Below are 21,671 nucleotides of genomic sequence, written 5' to 3'. Positions count from 1 at the left end.
GGGCCCGCGGCCACTATAAAATAGTAGTGAATAAGATGCAAAGCGGTATTCTTGAGGCCTCTGGGTACGAATGGACAAGATCACAGAACGCGAACGGCGATGGTGAGTTGAGTATCAGAATAGATAAGGGCCCGCCGTGGGATTGTGGGCGGGCTGCGCTATCGCTTCAGTACGCCTGAGCTCAGTCAGCGATGTACACGCTTACGCCGCTCCTCGTTTCTCCCCTTCTCCTCCCATTCTGCCATGGCCGAACGGCCCACCGACGAGCGGGCTCCCCTCCTCGACCGCGAGGCCCAAGTTGAAGCAGGTGAAGATCTTACCTCCCCTCCTCCTCAAGAGAAGCGCGCATGGTGGACCCTTGCATGGTATACAGTCTTCACCATCCTCGGTGTCCTGGTTGTCGCGGTCTTTATCAAGGGGATCATCGACTCGGACGACGTTGATGTGAGTTTATTATTTCTGTCTTCTTCACGGATCGCATCTCGTGCTTTTGGATTCTGGGATGGCTGTGGTGTTACGAGCTCTATGCCGCGCCAGTAGCCCCCGCTCGAAGTTGGCGGATTTTCGGTGCGCCTGTATCTCGTCCATCCGTTTTTGCGTCACGCTGCTGGAGGCCCCTGCGCCTCCGAGCAGACCTTTCGCGTTTTCATCGAGTGCCTCCTCCTCGCATTCTTCAAGCACTTTCCTGGAACAAAAGTCCCTATTTCGTGAAGCGCATTGAGTCAGGAAGTACACGGGGCAGCGCATCGCGATGAGCGTGTGGGGCTCGCAGGTCAGCACTAGTACGTGTCCACTCCCGCGCGAGGTGGGACCTGGCACGGCAGGAGAGGTGCGGCATGCTGTGAGCTCTGTATAGAGTCTATGTACAGCATGATTCAGCAATGGTATTTCTCGCGGACTCCCCATCAGTTCACCTATAAGGAGCCCGTTCATTAGCAGAAGAGAACCCATGCCTCCGCGTCAGCAACAAGAGGCCTCGGATCCTCTGGTATTAATCACCGCGAGACAGAAGTGGTCATTTCCATACAACACACTAGGGGAACACTGGGCGCGCCCGATACCATGCCCGCAACCGTGACAAAGGCTCAGCCCCCTCCATGGTCCCTGACCTTGTGCCGTGAAGCAAAGTACGGATGGACGAAATACGGGCTGCTCCGAAAATCCGCCAACTTTGAGCGGGGCGTTGCATTTAGTTGCCCGCGTGTCGGGTTCCTAACCTCTCGCTCTTAGCGTGGCCCCATTTGTTTCTCTTCCTCTCCTCGTGCAGGAGTTAGTACTCACTATAACTCTCTTCCAGTTCGACCTCGGGAAAGCGCTCAAGTCTGCCCTGGGCGGAGGGCTCAGCGGCGCGGCCGCGATGGTCCTCCAAGTGCTCACGCTCATGCCCCTTCGCACGGTCATGAACTACCAATACCGCTACGGCACGACGACTACGCAAGCGATCGAGACTCTCTACGCCGATGGCGGCTGGACGCGCTACTATCAGGGCCTCAGCGCAGCCCTCATCCAAGGCCCCGTCTCTCGGTTTGGAGATACCGCGGCGAACGTCGGCATCCTCGCGCTGCTGAAGTCGAATAAGTACCTGAAGAACCTGCCCGCGCTGCTGAAGACGGTGTTTGCGAGCTTGGCTGCGGCGGCCTTCAGGATGATACTCACGCCGGTGGACACGGTGAAGACGACGATGCAGACGGAGGGCAAGGCGGGGATCGCCATCCTCCGCTCGAGGGTGCGTCCATGACATGATGGCCCCGCGCAGTGGCAGAGCTCACGATTCTCGAACCCGCGCAGATCAAGCGCTACGGCGTTGGTACGCTCTGGTACGGGGCCTTCGCGACTGCGGCGGCGACCTTCGTCGGGCACTACCCCTGGTTCGGGACCTACAATTACCTCGACGAGACCCTCCCCCAACCTAACACCATCGTCGAGAAGCTCCTCCGACAAGCGTTCATCGGATTCTGCGCGTCCGTCGTCTCCGACTCCATCTCGAACTCACTTCGCGTCGTCAAGACATACCGCCAGGTACACGAGACGCGCATCGGGTATATGGCCGCAGCAGAGGCGGTCATCGCGCAGGACGGGCTGAGGGGGTTGCTTGGGAGGGGGTTGAAGACGAGAATCTTGGCGAACGGGCTGCAGGGGCTGATGTTTTCGGTGCTGTGGAAGCTATTCCTCGACATGTGAGTTCTTTCTTGCGTTCCCTCTTCACGTAAGAGGAGAGATGGCTGATGGTTGCGATAGTTGGCAAGACAAGACTGGCAAATAGAAGTGTATCGTCCACATGCTCACGATGGTTTGGATGTTTTCTGTACCACAATGCATTTTCTTGGGTTCTGCTATAGATCGTTCCATGCTCACCTTTCTGCATGCACGATACGGCCGCTGACAGGTATGTTCGTTCGAATCGACTTGTCAGGATCTACGCATCGCATACTCGGGCCGACACACCGCCTCCCTCCTGCCCCCCTCCCAATCATCCCAGCACAAGCTGGACCACGCCGTGTCCCGTCCGCCCATCCCCGCCCGTGGGTCGCCCTCCCTCCCCGCCACCGACTTGCCGTTCCCCGGCTTCCCCTCCACGAGCATCTTCTCCCAGCGCGCCACCCCCTCAAACACGAACCCCATCCTGCGCGCAAAGCCGACAGAAGCCGCGTTCGCGATGTGCGACGCGTACGTCACCAGCCGCAGCCCGAGCCCCCCGTTTCGGGGCACGTCCAGGCAGTACTGGAGAAGCAGCGCGACGGCGGCGGACGTCAGGCCCCTGCGCTGGAACGCGAGCAGGCAGACGAGGACGCCCACCTCGACGGAGAGGTTCGCAGGGTCTGCGTCGAGGAAGCCCGTGATACCCGCGAGCGGCTCGCCGGGGGACGCCTTGTCGAGGATGGCGAGGAGCAGGAAGGACCCAGCGGCGTTCTGGGCGCGGCGGGAGACGTAAGAAAGCAAGGCGGCGAGGGAGGGGAAGGGCCCTCAGAGGAGGTAGTCGTAGAGCGCGGGGTGGTCTTTCGTGCCTTCCCAGTATGCGGGGCCATGCGCAGCTGGCTGGTAGGCAGGGTGAGAGGATGGAGGTGACGAGAGGGAGCTGTGGACGACGTACATCGAAGAGGACGAGCTTGACGCGGTCGTTCTCGAGGTCTCGCCAGGGGAAATAGAAGTTGTATTCGATTGGCGGCAGCTCTGCTGTGCTCATGATGTCTTCGCGGATGCGGGCTGATGCGCCTCAGTAGTAAGTATTGGCTTTTTATGCGTTTGCGTGATCTGACGTAGTGCGGAAGTTGGGCGCTTGCAGGCCTGCAATTGCTGCGCGGTAGAAACACATGGGAGGGGGCATTGTGTTGGGGTCCTGCGGACGGAGCAAAGGTGATTTACATCCATTCTTAGACGCGAGGTTGTGCTGAATAATAATCACGACTTCATAGCACCACGGAGCGCAGTCTGACAGACCGTCGTGGAAAGCTGCTCGCGTCTGATCATCAGGACATAGCACCTATGGGCCTGGTACGACGCAAGTGTCGTTTCCGACGATCGTTCGTTGTGGCAACACTGGCGTGTTCTACTGACGTCAGCTTCGTTCGAGTCTATTTCTACTATTCCTGCTCCGCACTTGCTTGCGCCTAGCGCTTGCACGCTGTCAGGACCTATACAGGACATATTCCGGCTGGCAGATGGCGTCCTTCTTCCCCTCCTCCCAATCATCCCAGCACAAGCTCAATAACGCTGTATCCCTCCCGACCGTACCAGGCTTCGGATCGCCCTCTCTCGCCGCCTTCCCGTTCCCGGGCTTGGACCCGTCCAGCACCCTCTGCCAGCGTATAATCCCCTCCAAGTGAAAGCCCATCTTCTTCGCGAAGCCAACGGACTTCACGTTGTTGCTGTTCGCCTGGTACTGTACCCGCCGCAGCCCCAGACCGCCGTCCGTGGGCAGGTTGAGGGAGTACTGCAGGAGCAGGGCGACGGCCGCGTACGTGATGCGTCGGCGTTGGAACGCGGGGAGACAGATGAGGATCCCGACTTCGAGTGAGAGATTGCTAGGCTCGGCGTAGAGAAAGCCTACGAGCCCTGCGAGCGGTGTTCCGGGGGATGTCTTGTCGAGGACAGCGAGGACGAGATAGGATGGGGAGATATTGAAGCGCTGGTCGATGTAGTGCACGAAGCTGTCGAGTGAAGGGAAGGGGCCCCATGGTAGGTAGTCGTACACCTCGGGGTGGTCTTTCGTGCCTGCCCAGTACTCCGCCCCGTGTACAGCTGGCTGGAGCAAAAACATGAGTGTAGTCAAGGCATGAAGGACTTGGATGGCAGATTTACGTTGAATAGCACGACCTTGACGCGGTCGTTCTCGAGATCCCGCCAGGGGAAGGAGAAGTTGGCTTCGTACTGCGTTTCAGACGCCATGCTCGTGGTCTCTTCTTAAGTCTACGACGGGGTACTTTTCTGGGTACCCCATGTCGCCTGCTGCTCTCGCGTTGACGTGCTTGCAGTCTGCATGAGCGCTTTAATGTTATAGTGAGTCATTTAGCTGCGGACCTCATCGACCGATCGTGCTCGATCGATATCTCTCCACCTGTATACGCGCATTGCATGCCACCAGTCCGATGCGGCCGAGAACGTCGCTTCTCGGGTGTTCATTTACAATCCTCCCGGTCTCCTCTCGCCCCCGGAGATCTTCAGGATTTACTTTGATACACTGGCACTGGCATGTACAAGGGACTAGCCTTATGACGATCACAGGTCTCAAGTTCTACTTAGCCCACTAGCGGTGCTGCATATAGGTAGCTACGATACGTCCATGAGCATCTAACTCAATGATGCTACTGCTACCTGTGCCCAGAATACCTTCATACATAACCATGCACTTCGGTAGGGCAGCGCTCCAGCGCTTAGGTAAGCCTGCACACGAAGTTACCAGTGCGGACCCTCAGATTCAGGAGATGATCGGTGATTATAACCTAGGGATGCATGTTCCATGCTCACTGATCTAATGATGATCACTTCTAAGTAGTTTGACCTCATCATTATGATTCCTGTACTGCTCTCGTTCAGGTATTGAAATCCACACAACTGCGCGAGCGCTAGCTCTGTCGGCTTTTATCCGGGTAACAGAGCCCAAGGTTCCTGCTAGAACGAGGCGCCATCGCGTCAATTCTGAAAGATTAGCATCAGATTGTTGACGGAAAGCGTTTCGCTCGATGACAGGCTCCTTTCGACATAGAGTTTGGGTACCGCTTCGCTGCAATTCAAGTGATTTAAACAATCACCCGAGGGTGTTCGTTCGTCTCTGCTTACCCAGTTTCCAAATGCCTACGACACCAGAGAACGGGTACCGTAGAAAATTAACCCGAGGGAGACACACGGGGCATCAGGCAACGCAATGATGGTATGTGATCCCAACGACGACTCCACGAGGAGACGACTGTGTCTTTACATTCATCTGTCTGACACAGCCCCTATTGTGGCATACACATCTCTTGAAGCAGCCTTTCAGAGTATCGCCTCATGGCAGATTTGGTAACAGCGTCTATAGAATCTACCTTTGACGCGCAAGCAGGCAGGAACACCGGGAAGTACACTGGTGACGGGTATCAGGTTATAGCTAAGATCTCGGAGAATTCGATCGTCGCAAAGCTCCCCCTTCTGGATACCGGTAGTTGTACACTTCTCCTGGTCCTTCACTCTTCTCGCCTTGCTGTCCTCTCCAATTCACGAATCGGACTTTTCAAACCAAAAGAGTCTCCGACGAATCTTTCCTTGAAACTGCGAGTGAGTCACAGTTAGATTTCGAGTTCTGAGGAGCACCATACCCTTAGTAAATTGGTGCCCTATAGATTCGTAATAAGTTCATCGCTGATAGACGGATTGTCGACAGTTCTCTAGCCGCGTCTCGTCTTTCCTTGCTCTTTTCCCCTGCAAGACCCATTCCGATGAATGTCACCATTGACGACCAATTCGGAGATAACACGACAGGTTTCATTCCTGTATATCTACCCAATGACGGAACCTGGCACGTCGGCTCCCCCTCGGAGGACTGCGACAGCTGCAAGATCAAACCCTCCACCCTGGATATCAGCCAGATACACGACCATACCTGGCACGATGCAACTCATACCCCCGGGCTGACCCCTGCTCAAATCATCGTGAATTTCACAGGAACTGCAGTGTATGTCTACAATATCGTGCCCAACTCCCTCCCTAACAGCACGACGACCTTCGTCAACATCTCCTTTACCCTCGACGGATCGGATGCCGGTAGTTTCGTGCGCCATCCAGATCCCAAGACCGAAGTCATACAGTACAACCAACTCGTTTATTCGAAGAATGGGCTTGAAAACGTTCCCCACACCCTGGTGATGACCTCAGGTGGCGACCCCAAGTGCCTTGTGCTCTTCGACTACCTCCTGTACACCACGGAAAGCACTGACGCTGCCCCAACTTCTACCCTGCCAAACGGTACTGCGGCCTCTTCCACTTCAACGCCAAACAGCGCTGGCACCGCGAGTGCGACGGAGCTTCCGCTGATCGCGTCCGTCTCTTCTCGGAGGCCTGTCGGAACTATCGTCGGAGCACTTCTCGGAGGCATGGCTTTCGTCGTCCTAGTCAGTGCGGCAGTATTCTACTACCGTCGGAGGAAGTCTCGGCTCGCCAGGCACGGGCTTTCAAGGCAAAGGGTACTCACATATCAAGATGAGTACCATGAGCCTTATAATCTCCTCGGGAGCCAAGCTGCGAGGTACGCGATTAGTGAGTAGTGTACTACTACTCTGCAGCTGGAGCGCTACTCATTCCACGGTATAGCGGATTCTGCGATGTCCCACTACAGGCGACGCACTGAAACCCACGCAGGCAGCACTCTGAGCCTTACCTCTCAGACCCAGCTCACGGAAACGGCTACACACACATACTCTCCAAGGGAGTTGTACCTGATTCCTGGGGAGTCAAAGGCTTCAGTAATCGCTGCTGGCTCCACTCCGATACAGTCTTCGAGGAGACACGAGGAGCTCACCCAGAGACTCCACACATTGCAGCGACAGATGTCCGTCCTCTCTTCTTCTACGAACGTGAGGGCTAGCTCGGAGGCAAGCCCAGGCAGTGGGAGCGAGCTACGAGCCCTGGAGGAGGAGGTGACCAGTCTGCGAAACGCACTTGCTTCTGTCAGGGAACTGCAGGGGAGGGGTTCCGTACTACTACCGGCATATGAAGCATAGTCTACTACTCCGCTTCAGCATAAATATGAGTTGTGAAAACGTTTCTTGTAGTGTATCTTCTGTGGAAAAGATTATCGCATATATTGAAGCTGCCTGTCCGAACGACACACTTCGCTACTACGCGCGATGCTCCGGTGTGGTGAGTCATTACGCTGCAGATAGGGAAGAGCGGGAGAGGGAGCAAAATACTCACCTTTATATAAGCTTATGCAACTCGACAGGGTCCATTGTGTAGGTCTTGTATCCATCAGTTGTGCTGGCATATTCTAGGAGAACGAAAGGAATTTTTTTGAGAACCGAAGTGGCTATGTCCGAGTATTGAGTGTGTCCGTGAAGTGTTTCCAGAGAGATAGACATTAGGGCCTGTTCGGCAAAGAGTTGGAGTTACGAGTCACCGGCATTTTGTCACGTGGCGGCATTTCCGAGGATTTCTGCGCGAGTTAGAGTTACAGGGGCGGAGTACCCGTGAAGTCCGGAGGAGACAAGCGCCCTGAACTCGTACATGTATCTAGTATACCAATAGCTATGGCTTATCAGATGGGCTCTGCTTCATCCCTGCTTCACCATGGTCCACACAAGAGCAGCTGTCTAAATTCACCAAGCTATCCATCAGGCTCAAATAGAGCGCCGAAGACAGGCTATTATAGCAGTAACTGTCATTGTTTTGACTGGGCGGGCCTTGGTAGTAGCCTGCCCTAATCCCTCAAGTAGGATGGTCTCGGATGTCTGATCACAATCTACGCCGGTCATGGTAGCCATCCCAATACTCTATAGAGAGAGAATCAAGCAGGCTGCCAAAAGGGTAGAGCCTCGAGATAAGTTATGACCTGAGCTGATAACAACCGCCCGGAGTTACTGGGAGGCATCCGAACGCATGCACTCGCCCGAGTAACTCGAGTTTTCTCGAGATTGAAGACCGAGATATTATTACTATATTTGGGCATGAAATGCCGGTAACTCTAACTCCAACTCTTTGCCGAACAGGCCCTTAATTGTTGAGCTGTCGGACAAAGTCGGGGCCCGCCACGGGAATACCCGAAGCGCTAAATGGGCACAAGTACTACATACTAACAGCCCCTCCTTCGCATACGCGACAAGGTGGTACATCATCAGAGGTGACTGGCAACGTCTATAACTATTTGCTGGCAGCTGGCTTACACAAGCGAGATTGCGTTCTTCTATGCCAGGAACGAGCAAGGTGTCTGCAAGAGCACCTTATGTGCAGACACAAGGCTAGCTATGTACGACCAGAATGCACGATGGCGTGCCGGATTGCGCTTCGCAACATAAGTGCAGAAGTGCCAGCCAGTTGTGCGGAGATTGCATCAAGCGCTGACAAGCACACCGCGCGGGGCGAAATGAACGGACGATGTAACCAATGTTCACAATGCCGCCGATTCCGGGGAGACATTGGCCATATGGTGAGCTGTCTGTCACCTTGATCATTCAAGGCAGTACTCCTCGGTTCCAAATTTCTCCGAGCTACTTGTTACCCTTGCCGGCTGCCTACGTGGGAACTGGGCAATACTTCTATACATTGAATGATGCTTGTAACTCGTCCGGCATCTTCCCTCTGCAAATCAGCTGTTCATAGCTGGAGATGTAATCTGAAGGATGAAGCAAAAGATGAAGGAGCTGTGAACGAGTACACCGAAACACAGATCCTTATGTGTGATCATGCGATATCCGACAGTTTTCCGATGAGATATGCAAACAGCTACACTTCTGCCTTATATATCCTCTTTCTGACCACTCGCTCAAATGCCTCGTGCACTCTGACATGGCAACCGATGTGAGTTTGGCAGCTCGCCGGTGCATTGCCGAATCAGCCAAGGTGATGGCAAACCCAATCAGTGTGATTGCCAAACTAGCCAAACCGATTACCAAACTAATGACACAGGGTGGGATGCCTGTCTGCGTGGACGCCCCCACTTACTCCGACTATCTCCTCTCTCACATCGCAGACAACGTAGCAAGTCAACTTCACGAGTCCAGTCATGGCTGCACTCAAAAATTGCAGAAGGCGTGCCTTGCTCGTGTGTATGTCCGTGCACAGTGACTCCCAAAGATGCACCATTTGCTGACAGATAGATTCACGGTTACAATGCTTAGTTGCATTCGTAGTACATAACCTCCATGTTTTCTCCGTCCCTACGAGAGCAGTTTCCGTCAACGTCACCATCGATGACCAATTCGGAGATGACACCACAGGTTTCATTCCTACATATCTACCCAATGACGGAACCTGGCACGTCGGCTCCCCCTCTGAGGACTGCGACAGCTGCAAGATCAAACCCTCCACCCTGGATATCAGCCAGATACACGACCATACCTGGCACGATGCAACTCATACCCCCGGGCTGACCCCTGCTCAAATCATCGTGAACTTCACGGGGACCGCAGTGTATGTCTATAATATCGTGCCCAACTTCCTCCCCAACAACACGGCAACTTTCGCCAATATTTCCTTCACTGTGGACGGCGCCGATACCGGTAGTTTCTTGCACACTCCTGATCTCAGTACGGAAGTCATACAGTACAACCAACTTGTTCATTCGATCATGGGACTTTCGAACGGCCCCCACACCCTGGTGATGACCGCAGACGGCGACACGAAGTCTCTCATTCTCTTCGACTATGTCGTGTACACGACGGAGAGCAATGTTACCTCTACAACGTTTACCGCTTCAACGTCTACTCCTTTGACGTCGAGAACCATCGTTAGTAGCACCATGACGACGTCAGAGTCAACGTTAGCTGCGGCTTCTACCCCCTCTACGGCGAAACCTGTTGGCGTCATTATTGGAGGAGTATTAGGAGGGTTAGCTCTCATCCTGATAGCGGGAGTCGCGGGATTACTATTCCTGCGTCGACGGAAGGCTCAAGGACACGCGAGGCGTGAGCGATCCGAGCAGATTCCTTCTCATCACGACGACCCCCCACTGGAAGCTTACCGTAAACCTCACGGTCTTAGTGAGGTCAGCGGCAACCGCTACAGAGATTGTGAGTACATGTGATCTGTTCTGCACTCCACCACGGTCGTTCATCCTGCGAGCGCAGCGCACCCTCCCTTGATACAGCATACAAGCGGCGTCCACGTCAGCTCGACTCCGGGCTCTGGGTACGAGTTCGGGGGAGAGCTCTGGCCTGCGGATCCAAATCCCCTCACAAGGCCGTCTGCCCATATGCGCAGGGAGACGGAGTCCTCAGCTACCTCCACGGGCACGACCGCGACACGAACGTCGAAACGAAGGGAGGTGCTCGCACAAAGAATCGATCTATTGCAGCGAGAGATGTCGATGCTCTCATCTCCTGGAAGCGCGAGGGCTGGGTCGGAGGTCAGTAGTGGCGGCGGGAACAGCACAGCTCTTCGCGCACTAGAGGAAGAGGTCTCCAGGCTCCGTATTGCATTCGCGTCGGTCAGCGCGCAGTTGGAGGAACAAAGCAGGGACACTGAGCATCTTCCGGCTTATGAAGAGTAGCTCGGCCGCTCCTTCTCTGGAATTTATATGCTATCTCAGGTTGATATCCGTGATTGAAAATCTAGTTGACATTTGATACGGGTTGGAAATACCTCCGTCTTGACGGTGGTATGAAGAGCGAAGACCGTGCAGGTCATGTCCAGCTCTTCAACGCTCCCTACTCCGAGGACTCGGACTTACGTGCGCTGAGGGTGGTGGTGTACCAAGTCGAACTAATGAATACAAAATTGCAATTATCTACGTGCCTTCATATGTCACGAGGAATGATAAACTTCAGGAAAGGAGCCAAAAACTCACTAATCTCTTCGCGACCACTTGAAGCGGTATACCAGACCGGAGCTGACCGCGCCGCTGAGTGATAATCAGCATCGATGGAGTTGCTGACGTACCTCATTTGTCCATTTCTTTCGTTTCCACTTTTCTTGCCTTGTTTACCCTTGCGAACTATTAGCACATTGAACTGTGTTGAGATGCCCCTTTTGTGAGGATCGAACATGTCTTCATTGGCAATCACTAACTTGAAGTTGGTCCAGCTCCCCCCGTACGACTTGAAATCGTAGCGGTTGTTTCTATGGATCCGCTGCGTTCAAGAGAATTCAATTCCATGATCGAGGGTCTCCTTTTCCGCCATTGTAATCGCCCGGACATCCAAGCGACGCGGAGGGCTCGCTCAAAAATCACCGAAACACCGCAATCATGGACAAAAGTCACTCGAGAGGAGAGATCGTAGTAGGGACTTTGAAAGCGAGGCGGCTGTCCACGTGCTAGAAGCAATCAGAGAAGGAACAGACAGGGATACATATGGTCAACTCGCGCGAGCAGGCCCTACTGGTAGTCTGGGGGATCATGCTGCGGCGTGGGCTTTCCGGCGCCTGTTTCGACTGTCTGTTCCACTCAAGTCAAACCGTTTACCTCGCTCAAGTGTCACGCCAGCAAGGAAGTGATTGCTCCTGTACCACACAAACGTCACAAACGGGCTGCGAAGTACGCTCACAATCCAAGCAAAGAGACTAGTTTGTCAAAGCGAGGGGTACCCAAGCCCGTAACCTTGCGCAGACCGCATCAGCACAAGAGTTATCCGCCACTCGAGGTAAAACATACCGGATCCCAACCAACCTCCGCATCAAATCCTCGCGCCGTATCGCTCTGAGAGCAATGAACTGAGCTGTTACCTGTGGTGATATCCGTGAACGCCGCAAAGCCCTCCGAGTACAGCCACGGGTTTAGGAAGCCCAGCGGGGGCTTCCCCGCGTTCAGTAGCCTATCGTTGAGCAAGGCGACGATGCTCGCCACTGTCGGGCTGGCGGCGCTCGTGCCCGTGAAAGAGAACACGTCTGGTTCCAGGACGACAAAATGGTCGGCCTTCGCAGCGATGTCGGGGAATGCACGCCCGCTCGCGTTGAAGCGCCCCGCATTCTTGCTTCCATGCGTAGCGAGATACGCGGAGACGACCGCGGCTTGGTAGTCGGGTGTCGGAAAGTAGTTTGAGAATCCACCAGAAGAGCCGGGCCACGCTTGTTCCGGACTAAAGCTCTGTGTGCCTCCTACAGAAGTGACGCTAAGGAATTTCGTATTCAGTCGTCGCTACATGAACTTTTGCCAGCAGCGCGAGACTTACTAAGGGCAGGTGGACGGGAACGTCGGCGCGAAGTTCGCACTGCTGTCCTCTAGACATCCCGGCCCGCTGTCTCCGGATGCGAACAATATAGTTGTGCCGCGCGCGCCGAGCTGCGCATACAGCCGGCACAGTTTACTGCCAAGCTTTCAGGACACGATCATCGAGCAGGTCATAGCAAATATCGGAGTGCTCACTCGATTAGGTCGAAGGAGAGCCCACTCTCCGAGTCCGCGTAGCTCGTCGTGAGTACTAGCGGAGGGTTCTCCAGACTGAGAAGCAAGTTTGCCTCGTCTATAAAGCCCCCAGTGGGGTCATCATTCACGTCTGGTCCAATGAAGTAATAGGTGACATTGACGTCGGTAGCAACACCGACTGTATATTGTATGTCCGCTTCCTGTGGAACGATTTGGTCAGGGAGTGAATACTGACTGACCTTGGAGTAATATGAACACTAACCCCTTCAGATACTGAAGACCCGTCCTGGTCGTTGACCCCGCCATCAATCCCGACTACCGTGAAGTTCGTCGTGGGATCCATGTCCGGCCGGTACGTCTGCAGGAATTTTTCGAGGAATGCGTAGTGTGCGTTGTTGCCGAAGAGCCCCGTCACGCCTAGCGAATTGTTGTTGTTTGTGGCTGGGGTAGTCGGGATCTGGTACAGATCCTGGAGGCACGCCGGGATCGTGCCGTTTGCGCAGGTGGAGGCCACGTCTCGCTTCATTGGAACGATTTCGTGGAAGGCCCGCTTCGTCTTGGGTAGGCGAAGATCGATGGGCTTGGGAAAACTACTCGATGGAGTCAACGGGTGGACATCGTGTGGCAATAGACATGTGCGTACTTGATCGTTGGGTGCACAAGGTCGACGTGCCCCTGCAGGGCCTCCGGGAGAGAGTACGACAGCGTTCGAACAACCTGCTTGCCCGAGCTCTGGTACGCGAAAGTCGTAAAGTCAGCGTCGAACAGCGAGTTCGCCTTGCTGACGGCAATGTCAACGCCGATCCAGTCTCCCGCAGGAGAGATGCTCGTGGCGTTCAGCCCGTTCTCCTGTAACCACGCATTCACTGCGGCCTTGGTAACGGAGCTAGGAGCGACGAATGCCTCGACCTGTCGAGCATACGGAAAGATGAACATGAGAAGCCGTCGCGAGCAGAGTCGTGGCATAGACGTACCTCAGCCTTAGACAAATGCTGGCCGTACTTCGCGCTCTTCGGGTCGCTCACGCTGTACAGCGCTTCGACGAGCCCGTCCTTGTCGCTCTGCGCGAGAGCGATGCGCAAGCTGATGATCTTCGTAGCGGGGGCGGGCCCGACGGACGTGAAGCCACGGGGGGCGGCAACGAGCTGCTCGTGAACCCGGAAGTTCGCCGATTGTGGGGCGGCGTACGCCAGCCCTAAGCAGACGAAGGCGAGAAGGCGCTTGGTAGAGAACATGGCGTATTGCTTAGCGGGAGATGAATGTCTTCGGAGGGTGACTTGAACTGGGTAAGGGACAAAGAGATGCGACTGGAAAAAGAGGACACCAGCGACCCAGAGGCGTGGGGACAGTAGCACTCACAAAGAGCCATTATATAGTCGTCTGCTCAGGGTAAGCGGGGTATGACCGAGAACCTGCTCTTCACCCAGCATCATGCTTTACGTGAACCTGAGGACAGCCCTCGTCAAGCTCGTTGTATCATCCCAATGATCTGCAGGAGACAAAGGCCCTCTGAGGACATAAACGGGATGACAATCGGATAGGTACGCACCCGACGGTCACTATTTTTGAGATGAGCCGCGGGCATACTATGCCCTGCGTGTACAGAAACCTGAGTTAGGCGAGAGAGGAGGTGGTCACATACGGACGGGATTGTGTGCAGCATAACGTGAACCCGAGGCGCCATGTTCGGATCAATGTCTACGTATCGCCCATCAGTGAATTTCTTCGGGATGTACAACAGTCGGGTACCTCTCACCTCACCAAAGACGTGGTTTGAACAAATGCTGCCGGCCATACCAGTCCTTGTCGGGACTTCTGGGTGGTCGGCAACTAGCGTATGTACGATACGTATTCCACACCGTCATTGCAAATGACGACTCCGCATAAACACAGCGCTGCGAATTCGTGCGGATAACCAATAAATATGCCCGCGGTATGCGAAGTAGGTACAGAGTGATGTTCCATACTCTACCTCTGCCTCACCCACTCCCGAGAAGATACTCGGTGTCACTCGAGCGATTACAACTCCTTTTTCTCTACCGCAGTCTTCTCAGCAGCCACGGCGGCCTTGTATCCCTCCAGCGCACGCAACCGCTCCGTCAGCGTCGGATGCGAATGGTGGTACGCCGAGTACCTAAAACGCCTCTCAACAACGGCTACACCACCGACATCGTCAAGAAGCAGGACTCACAGCCAATCCACCCAAACGGTGCTCAGGTTCTCCACATGCAGCGCAGTCAGCGCGCGCCCGAGGCGGTCGCCCATGTCCGCCATCTTCGAGTCCCCCAGCTTGTTCTGGAGTTCGCACGCGAAGCGGTCCGCCTCGTACTCGAACTTGCGCGAAACGGCGTTCATCAGGATCCCCACGACGGCTTCCAACGGTGTCAGGAGCATCTAGATGAGCATGATCAGCTGACAGCACGAGCGATAGTACTGAGGCGGCAGGAGGCGGCGAAACGCACTTGGTACAACAAGAATGCGACAATAGTTGGGGGCTTCGCCGCGACCTGAGGCGGGAAGTCGAATGCCCTGAGGAGAGGCGGCGCACGTAGGAACGCGGGGAAGAGCGCAAGGATGCTGAAGATGTGCAGCTGCGACACCGAAAGGAGCTTCGTCGGGTGCATGTAGTACCAGTGGCCCAGCTCATGTGCTACGTATTTGATGTGGCATTAGCGGGGTCTGAGCGACGACGAGGACGGGAGAGGACGTAGACGCACCGAGGACCGCTTCGACCTCCTCAGACTTGCTTTGCTTGATGAGCGTGTCAAAGATGACGATATGCTTGCTCTACATATGTTCAGCCGCCAATCAGCACTCCGATTCCACGGTACTACGACAACGCAGCGCACCCAAGGCAATCCGAAGAAGTACGCATTGGAGTGCGACGACCTCTTCGAGCCGTCAATCTCGTACAAGTGCTTCAGCGGGAACTTGAGCTTGGACGCGAGCGCCTCGATGCGCGAGCGGAGGTCGCCCTCGGGGAGCGGGGACAGCTTATTGAACAGCGGCTGGATGACCGTCGGGTAGAGCACAACCATCGACATCTGGAATATCAGCCTGTTTCAATCCGTTTGGATCAGTGAAACGCCCCGCATAGAAGCAGTCACTACGGGTATACGCGCTAGGGGGCTTGGGAGGGAGTGAGAGCAGGAGAAATGCATACAAGAATGCCATCAACCAGGGAACGAATCTGCTTCCAGCCCATTTGAAGATCGCGAGGAATCCAGCGAGGAAGGGTGCTCCGATAACGAAGCCGACCGCCCACGACTTTAGGAGGTCCGTGACAAAGAGCTGCGGAGTCATCTTGTTGAAGCCATGCTTCTCCTCGAGAACGAAGGTCTGATAGATGGAGAGCGGGAGCGAGGGGAGCGACGAAAGGAAGAAGAGCGTGAAGGCGAAAGCGATGGATTGGGTGATCTGTGTATGGGAGAATATGAGTGTATGCGCTGGAATATAGGGTAAATGCAGTCGAATTGTGCGTATATGCGGAAGGCAAGGTCATGGGGAGCGCATACAGTGAGTATACGCGCTCGATTCCGGCCAGCGACCAGCACGAACATACGCCCGAGAGTGCCGACCATACTGCATATTCCTGTACGGACTGCTATAGGCGCATACATCCAGGCAACCTGCGGATACGAAGGTGCATGCACTAACGCAAGCCCAAGCAAATGCATGCGCTAGGATGACTTCTAATACAATCATGCGCCGTTGACCTGGCCAAGTAGAGAGTCAACCAGGATCCAATGAGAATCTGGCACTGACACGACGACGTCCAACCAAAAGCTACAGTTATATATGCGCGCCCGCTCTGGCACCATCATCCCTCGCGCACGATGTACACGTACCTCATACTCTGGCCCATAACCGAACTTGCCGACGATCCATCCACCAGCTTTCCACGACCAGGCGACCATGCCGAAGTGAATGAAGATCGAGTCGACGATCTGCTTGTAAAAGCCGGCGAGAAGGGAGAACTTGGCCTTGTCCTTGCCGTATGCCTGGCTCTTTTTGAACACTTCCTCCTTGAAGTGGTCCTTCAGCACAGGAGGCGGCTCCGTCTTGGAGTAGAGCGGGAACTGGCGAAGTCTAACAGACGTTTGCATGAGCTTCGATCATTCGAGACATGCGAGAACATCCCGGCATGGCAAGCGCCGCAAGCACAAGCACTGCGAGAGCCCCGAGGAAGAAAGCAGAAGGAGGAAGCGTACAAGAGGTAAGACTCGAAGAGGCACACGCCCCAAGAAGTCAGCTGGAGGTATAGCTTCCAATCGAATGGGTCCGTCGCGACCCACGCGAGGCGCGACTGCACCAGGTCCAGGCCCGCATTCAGATAGTCCATAGTGAAAAGTCCCGTTCAACAGTCCGCGGCGTGCTCAGAACATGCGAGAGTAGACCAAAGCAAGAGGAGGCAGAAACAGAAGACGTCGACGACGATGAAAGCACTTTGCGAACGACACGTACATCTGGGGCGCCAACTTGAACTATGTCATCTCGCCGCGCTGGCATGGCCGGTCCGGCTTGCCGCTCGAGGTCCCTCCCGTGACGTCTACACATGCAACTTGTTCCCTAGGTGAGCATCCAAACCTGATGCTTATTAGGGGAGGTCAGAGTGCGCGATTCTGAAGCGATTCTCCAAGCGATTCTGAGGCGATTCTTGATATCTGAATCGTGTCGAAATCGCGGCCTACTCTGACCACCCCATACCGAAGGAAGATTCTGGGAACGATTATGGTCGCGATTCTGGGGAGGATTCTGGGGGAGGCAGAATCGCGGACAGCAGAATCGCGATTCTGGAGGGCAGAAGCTCCTCCGGAGGAGCTTCTGCGATTCTGCGCGATTCTGCCAAAATCGCGATTCTGAGAACAAAATCACCTCCAGAATCGTCCTCCAGAATCGTCCCAGAATCGCCCCGTAATCGTGCACTCTGACCACCCCTATTGTTGGTTTCAAAAGCCATCAAGTCTGACAACTGGCTCCAACTCAAGCTATCAGTCACGGACCTGCGAACGGGCAGTAGCTCATCTATGCATATCGAAGGCACGGTTGTTACTCTCAGGGATGCGGAAAATTCAGTACGAAACTCTCTGTCGCGATCGCGTGCTCAGATGTAACACTGATCGATCGCTTCTTTGCTAGGCGGCCAGCGTCGATAGGCTTCCACTGGAGTTGCTGGCGTACATCTTCCAAGTCTTACAGCTCTTGCTGGGCTGGCCCCAATTGCCTGGCCGCTCCGGTACCACACCCAAAGCAGCAGCAACATGGATTCGCGTTACGTGGGTGTGCCGCTACTGGCGTTGCGTTGCTCTCGATTGTCCTACACTGTGGGCGTCGATTGTCGACTCTGGCTGGTGGAAGAACACGACCTGGCTCACCACATTCCTGGAACGTTCCGGAGAGACGCCTCTACAAGTAAAGCTTGATGATAAGGATGCGGACCTCGAGGCCGCAGTCATTGCGATCCGACCTCTGATTCATAGAGTCCGTCGACTAGAGCTGTGGACGTTTGACCAGCCACCCTCCTCGGTACTAGCCCAGTTTCCCGGCCGATTCGATGTCCTGAAGGAAGCCCAGCTATTCTGTTGCTACTACGACCGTTTGTCAGGCAGTCGCCCCGTTGACGACGAGCTCTGCCTCTCTCCAAGTCACTTCCCTTCCTTGCGCTCCTTGACTCTCAGAGATGCTCATCCAGCATGGGAAACCTTCTCGTTGACAAACCTGGAGGTAGTAATCCAGTTGAGCGCCACCGAGACAGGTCCCTCCGTCGCCGCAACCCTACGTCTCATGAAAAATTCTCCTCATTTACGGATCTTCAAAACCAGCTACACAGAACTAGCACCCAGTCTTGAGCCTCCGCATGACGCGTACGGTACGATATTACTCGCACGCCTCGAAGCGCTGGAACTCGTAGGGTCCCCTCGCGAAGTCATATACGTGCTCGACAGGATCATCGTTCCCTCCACATGTACTGTCAATGTCAAGTATATCGGTGACCGACATTCCGGCTTCCTCAGTCCCATCAGGTCAATATATCCCTATCAGCTGGCCTTCCAGAATCTGATTCCCCATTACACCGCCCTCTATCTTCATTTTGCCAATCACCGTATCGGTCTGTACGGTATGCTTGACGACGGGGACCGCTGGACGCACCTTGAAATCTCCGGCGAGCCTCTCACTATCGGAACCATCGTCACCGAGGACACTTGGACGACCTTGCTTGGCGCATTTGCAAGTTCGCCGCTGACATGTATCAGGATATACTGCTATCTGGACTGGAACATCTCTTACCCCATGTGGATTGCGCTCTTTGAGCGCTTTCCCCTCCATACCCTCCAGGCCAGCTTCCGATATGCGCCCTCAAGCGGGCTCCCGAGCCTCCGAAACCTCTTTGATGCCCTACGAGCCCCGTGCTCGAGTACAGTCCGCCTTCTTGAGCTCCACTACCTCGACATCGACGCGGCGCTGACAGACGCTATCATCGACCTGCTCGAGCGCCGAGTGGCGACGAACATGCCATTGGACGCACTTAGGTTTTGTGGGTGCTACGTTGAGGAACCATTGGATCCGCAAGAATTCAAGAGACGATTGGCGCACTATGTGACCGCTATGTTCGAGTAAGCAGCTTGCGGTCCTTCTGTCCCCCCGTTACGACTCACCAATTCGGGTGATAGGCGCCACCCATGGATCTTCTCGTAAACGGGTACCTGTTTGAGGATGATCATCCGCTGCTTGTAGGAAGCTCTGAATCTCTAATGACACATACGTTCCGGATGTTTGTTGTGGTCAGTGTCACTGTAGCTCCAGTCTTCGCTGCGTGGATTCCGCATGTGTGTCAGGCCCGTACGCGACACGGTATGTATATGTCAAGTATGGATTGCACACCTCCCCAAACGCAATCTCGAACATCGCCTTCGCTACGCCCTTTCCCTGATAATCGGCACGCACCATTGCGCGACTGCACCAATACGTGTTACGCTCTGCGGCTTCAATCCCAAACAGTTTGTCCTTGGATCGTGGAATGTCCTTCCCTATCTTGATAAACGCAAGTGACAAGATGCGTCAACTTGATTGAAGCGGCCAACGTTTACACTCCTCACCTCTGCGAAGTACTGTCTCCCTTCCGGCGACAGCTTGCTCATTACTCCGACATGTCATCCTTCTCATGTGTTCCCTGCCTATCCGAATACAGCTAGAACCCTCACCACAAGAACGCAGAAACTCAACAGACGTACATGGACGGCTCTCCAGGGAGTGAAAACAGGGCAAAGCCGACCAAGGACCCGGTCTCGTCCCGCGCGGTGAACATGTGCGATGCCCCCGGACACAAGACGAGGGAGCGGACTGTGGCCCTGCCAAAGTCCGGGAGAATGCTCCAGGCTCCGCCAGTGAGGGCCATCATACACGGATCTGCACATGAATTGTCAACTCGACAGTAGCATGCACTAGGTTGGCCTCGCACTCACATCCTACCACCAAGCTCGTAAAGAGCTGGACGGCCTCCTCGGTGAGCGGCTCTAGAGCATTGTTAGAGCCATGAGACCACTGCACTGGCACAGGGGTGCGAAGGTGGTCTGCCAACCTGTCAGCCTCTCGACAAGCTCGATCGTCACGTTGTGAGGTGTCATCGGTTTCCAGACTCAGGCCAAAATTGATGTCGCCGAGAGAGCTTGAGCAGCTTCTTATGATGATTCCGGTGCCCGCGTACTAGCGTAAGGCTTGGTCAGAAAGGGTCGGTGGCTATTCTTCCAATAAGACGTCTAGAAACTGCAACTGATATCAGAAAACTGGAGAATTGCTCACCCGAGCTTGACTCGCACCTGCGGGACTGCACGGCAGGCATTCCGATGTTTTTTACATACCTATCGTCTGAGTATGGGGGCCGGCGGAATGCGAGAGAGGCCGGCGCCAAAGGTCCATTCGAGCGGCCCGTAGGCGCTCTCGCTACGGGCCGCTCGCCCGACGCACTCATCACCTCCTCCTCTTGCTCGCTTGTCCTTGTTTGTAGCTTTCTTTGTAGGGGCTTGGCCTCCACCGCGTCCGAGCATGGCTACGTGGGGTCTCCTGGCTCAACCCTCGCAAGTCCTGAGCCCCGCGATCGTGTCCCATCGACGAGTGTAGCCCGCTGACGAGACTGGAACACTCATCGCGGTTGAAACAGCCGGAAAGCCTACGTGTTCTTGCGGTCACAGCAAGACTAGGGCCGATGGCTTGTGTACATGACCAACTCTGCTCACGCGAGGCAAACACATGTATCCCTGTCTGTCCCTCCTTCAATCCTCCTGACTCGCACCGCGTTTGAGGCCCTCCTGTTTCAGGGGCGAGTAACTGCGAATAGATGTGTATCCGGAGTCTGTCCGGAGGCGTGACTAGCAATCATTTTAGGCTTTGAGTAAACGAAACTACCTGTAGACAGCTAACTTAGCGTGGTTTGCACTTGCATTGGGTAAGCTGCGTTGTCGTGGTACCGTGGAATCGGAGTGCTGATTGGCGGCTGAACATATGTAGAGCAAGTACATCGTCATCTTTGATACATTCATCATACAGAGCAAGTTTGAAGAGGTCGAAGCAGTCCTCAGTGCGTCCACGTTCTTTCCCGTCCTAATCGTTGCTCAGACCCCACTACTTCCACATCAAGCACTTAGCACACGAGCTGGGCCACTGGTACTACATGCATCCGACGAAGCTCCTTTCGATGTCGCAGCTGCACAGCTTCCTCGCGCTCTTCCCAGCCTTCCTCCGTGCTCCACCTCTGCTCAGGGCACTCGACTTCCCGCGCCAGGTCACCGCGAAGCCCCCAACTATCGTTGCATTCTTGTTGGACCAAGTGCGTCCGTCGGCTTATGCGGACTCACCACCGTCGCTCGTGCTGTTGGCTGATCATGCGCATCTAGATGTTCTTGATAAACTCGGGGCTGTGAAGACAAAGATTAGATCCGACTAGAGTCGAAGCAAGATCTTCAGTCAGTAAGGAAAGACTATATTGCAGCAACGAACTGTACCTAGAGTCGAAGCAAGACTACAAAGGTTAAGTAAGTAACTACAAGTTAGAGGTAAAGGTAACGAAGTACTCACTCTTCAGTCAGTAAGGAAAGACTGAAGAGGGAGGACACAATCTGAAGTTCTTATATACTACAGAGAAGTGTCCATGACTAATCGAAGAGTGGTTAGTCACATGTACCATAGT

General features: G+C 54.8%; 9 protein-coding genes across 9 annotated transcripts; 5 read left to right on the top strand and 4 right to left on the bottom strand.

Moving 5' to 3' along the window:
• Window positions 1-218: 218 nt before the first annotated feature.
• Window positions 219-3,170, top strand: DICSQDRAFT_136152 (mitochondrial carrier). The gene is made up of 5 exons (XM_007365231.1): window positions 219-444; window positions 1,298-1,726; window positions 1,789-2,177; window positions 2,239-3,036; window positions 3,092-3,170. Exons 1-4 carry the CDS (start codon window positions 244-246, stop codon window positions 2,261-2,263), a joined length of 1,044 nt encoding a protein of 347 aa, XP_007365293.1. The 5' UTR covers window positions 219-243; the 3' UTR covers window positions 2,264-3,036; window positions 3,092-3,170.
• A 151-nt stretch (window positions 3,171-3,321) lies between these two features.
• On the bottom strand, window positions 3,322-4,386 carry DICSQDRAFT_105191 (acyl-CoA N-acyltransferase; the record flags this gene model as incomplete). Its single annotated transcript, XM_007365230.1, has 3 exons — window positions 3,322-3,354; window positions 3,414-4,243; window positions 4,300-4,386. 2 exons carry the CDS (start codon window positions 4,384-4,386, stop codon window positions 3,626-3,628), a joined length of 705 nt encoding a protein of 234 aa, XP_007365292.1. The 3' UTR covers window positions 3,322-3,354; window positions 3,414-3,625.
• Window positions 4,387-5,918: 1,532 nt separating this feature from the next.
• DICSQDRAFT_37999 (uncharacterized protein) lies at window positions 5,919-6,395 on the top strand (the record flags this gene model as incomplete). The annotated part of the gene is made up of 1 exon (XM_007365229.1): window positions 5,919-6,395. A coding segment is annotated over one exon (477 nt), but the record flags the coding sequence as incomplete, so codon positions are not given.
• A 2,795-nt stretch (window positions 6,396-9,190) lies between these two features.
• On the top strand, window positions 9,191-10,675 carry DICSQDRAFT_169611 (uncharacterized protein; the record flags this gene model as incomplete). The annotated part of the gene is made up of 3 exons (XM_007365228.1): window positions 9,191-9,233; window positions 9,318-10,196; window positions 10,254-10,675. The coding sequence occupies 3 exons, from the start codon at window positions 9,191-9,193 to the stop codon at window positions 10,673-10,675; spliced, it is 1,344 nt and encodes a 447-aa protein (XP_007365290.1).
• Window positions 10,676-11,665: 990 nt separating this feature from the next.
• Window positions 11,666-13,722, bottom strand: DICSQDRAFT_59098 (subtilisin-like protein; the record flags this gene model as incomplete). Its single annotated transcript, XM_007365227.1, has 7 exons — window positions 11,666-11,722; window positions 11,777-12,233; window positions 12,294-12,428; window positions 12,488-12,687; window positions 12,750-13,077; window positions 13,131-13,396; window positions 13,462-13,722. 7 exons carry the CDS (start codon window positions 13,720-13,722, stop codon window positions 11,666-11,668), a joined length of 1,704 nt encoding a protein of 567 aa, XP_007365289.1.
• A 673-nt stretch (window positions 13,723-14,395) lies between these two features.
• DICSQDRAFT_180370 (uncharacterized protein) lies at window positions 14,396-16,919 on the bottom strand. The gene is made up of 8 exons (XM_007365226.1): window positions 16,699-16,919; window positions 16,336-16,576; window positions 15,651-15,904; window positions 15,337-15,544; window positions 15,205-15,274; window positions 14,950-15,137; window positions 14,679-14,881; window positions 14,396-14,621 (listed from the first exon to the last, which is right to left on the bottom strand). Exons 1-8 carry the CDS (start codon window positions 16,827-16,829, stop codon window positions 14,507-14,509), a joined length of 1,410 nt encoding a protein of 469 aa, XP_007365288.1. The 5' UTR covers window positions 16,830-16,919; the 3' UTR covers window positions 14,396-14,506.
• Window positions 16,920-17,514: 595 nt separating this feature from the next.
• DICSQDRAFT_169608 (uncharacterized protein) lies at window positions 17,515-19,183 on the top strand (the record flags this gene model as incomplete). The annotated part of the gene is made up of 3 exons (XM_007365225.1): window positions 17,515-17,562; window positions 17,627-19,101; window positions 19,159-19,183. 3 exons carry the CDS (start codon window positions 17,515-17,517, stop codon window positions 19,181-19,183), a joined length of 1,548 nt encoding a protein of 515 aa, XP_007365287.1.
• A 93-nt stretch (window positions 19,184-19,276) lies between these two features.
• DICSQDRAFT_58985 (uncharacterized protein) lies at window positions 19,277-20,002 on the bottom strand (the record flags this gene model as incomplete). The annotated part of the gene is made up of 4 exons (XM_007365224.1): window positions 19,277-19,515; window positions 19,578-19,628; window positions 19,712-19,894; window positions 19,951-20,002. Coding segments are annotated over 4 exons (525 nt in total), but the record flags the coding sequence as incomplete, so codon positions are not given.
• Window positions 20,003-21,179: 1,177 nt separating this feature from the next.
• Window positions 21,180-21,405, top strand: DICSQDRAFT_169606 (uncharacterized protein; the record flags this gene model as incomplete). Its single annotated transcript, XM_007365223.1, has 2 exons — window positions 21,180-21,311; window positions 21,379-21,405. The coding sequence occupies 2 exons, from the start codon at window positions 21,180-21,182 to the stop codon at window positions 21,403-21,405; spliced, it is 159 nt and encodes a 52-aa protein (XP_007365285.1).
• Window positions 21,406-21,671: the final 266 nt, after the last annotated feature.

Source organism: Dichomitus squalens (assembly GCF_000275845.1).
Source record: "Dichomitus squalens LYAD-421 SS1 unplaced genomic scaffold DICSQscaffold_11, whole genome shotgun sequence".
NCBI lineage: Eukaryota > Fungi > Basidiomycota > Agaricomycetes > Polyporales > Polyporaceae > Dichomitus > Dichomitus squalens.
Note: the sequence above shows the minus strand (reverse complement) of the source record. Positions and strands in the feature narration are given on the sequence as shown.

Bases quoted from the DNA above. Each gene is read 5' to 3' on its own strand.
- DICSQDRAFT_136152 (XM_007365231.1), top strand. From the start codon at position 244: ATGGCCGAACGGCCCACCGACGAGCGGGCTCCCCTCCTCGACCGCGAG. The intron at 445-1,297 runs GTGAGTTTATTA...ACTCTCTTCCAG, and splicing joins TCGACTCGGACGACGTTGAT to TTCGACCTCGGGAAAGCGCT. The intron at 2,178-2,238 runs GTGAGTTCTTTC...TGGTTGCGATAG, and splicing joins TGGAAGCTATTCCTCGACAT to TTGGCAAGACAAGACTGGCA.
- DICSQDRAFT_180370 (XM_007365226.1), bottom strand. From the start codon at position 16,829: ATGGACTATCTGAATGCGGGCCTGGACCTGGTGCAGTCGCGCCTCGCG. The intron at 15,905-16,335 runs GTACGTGTACAT...TCCCATACACAG, and splicing joins GTTATGGGCCAGAGTATGAG to ATCACCCAATCCATCGCTTT. The intron at 14,622-14,678 runs GTGAGTCCTGCT...GAGGCGTTTTAG, and splicing joins ACCGTTTGGGTGGATTGGCT to GTACTCGGCGTACCACCATT.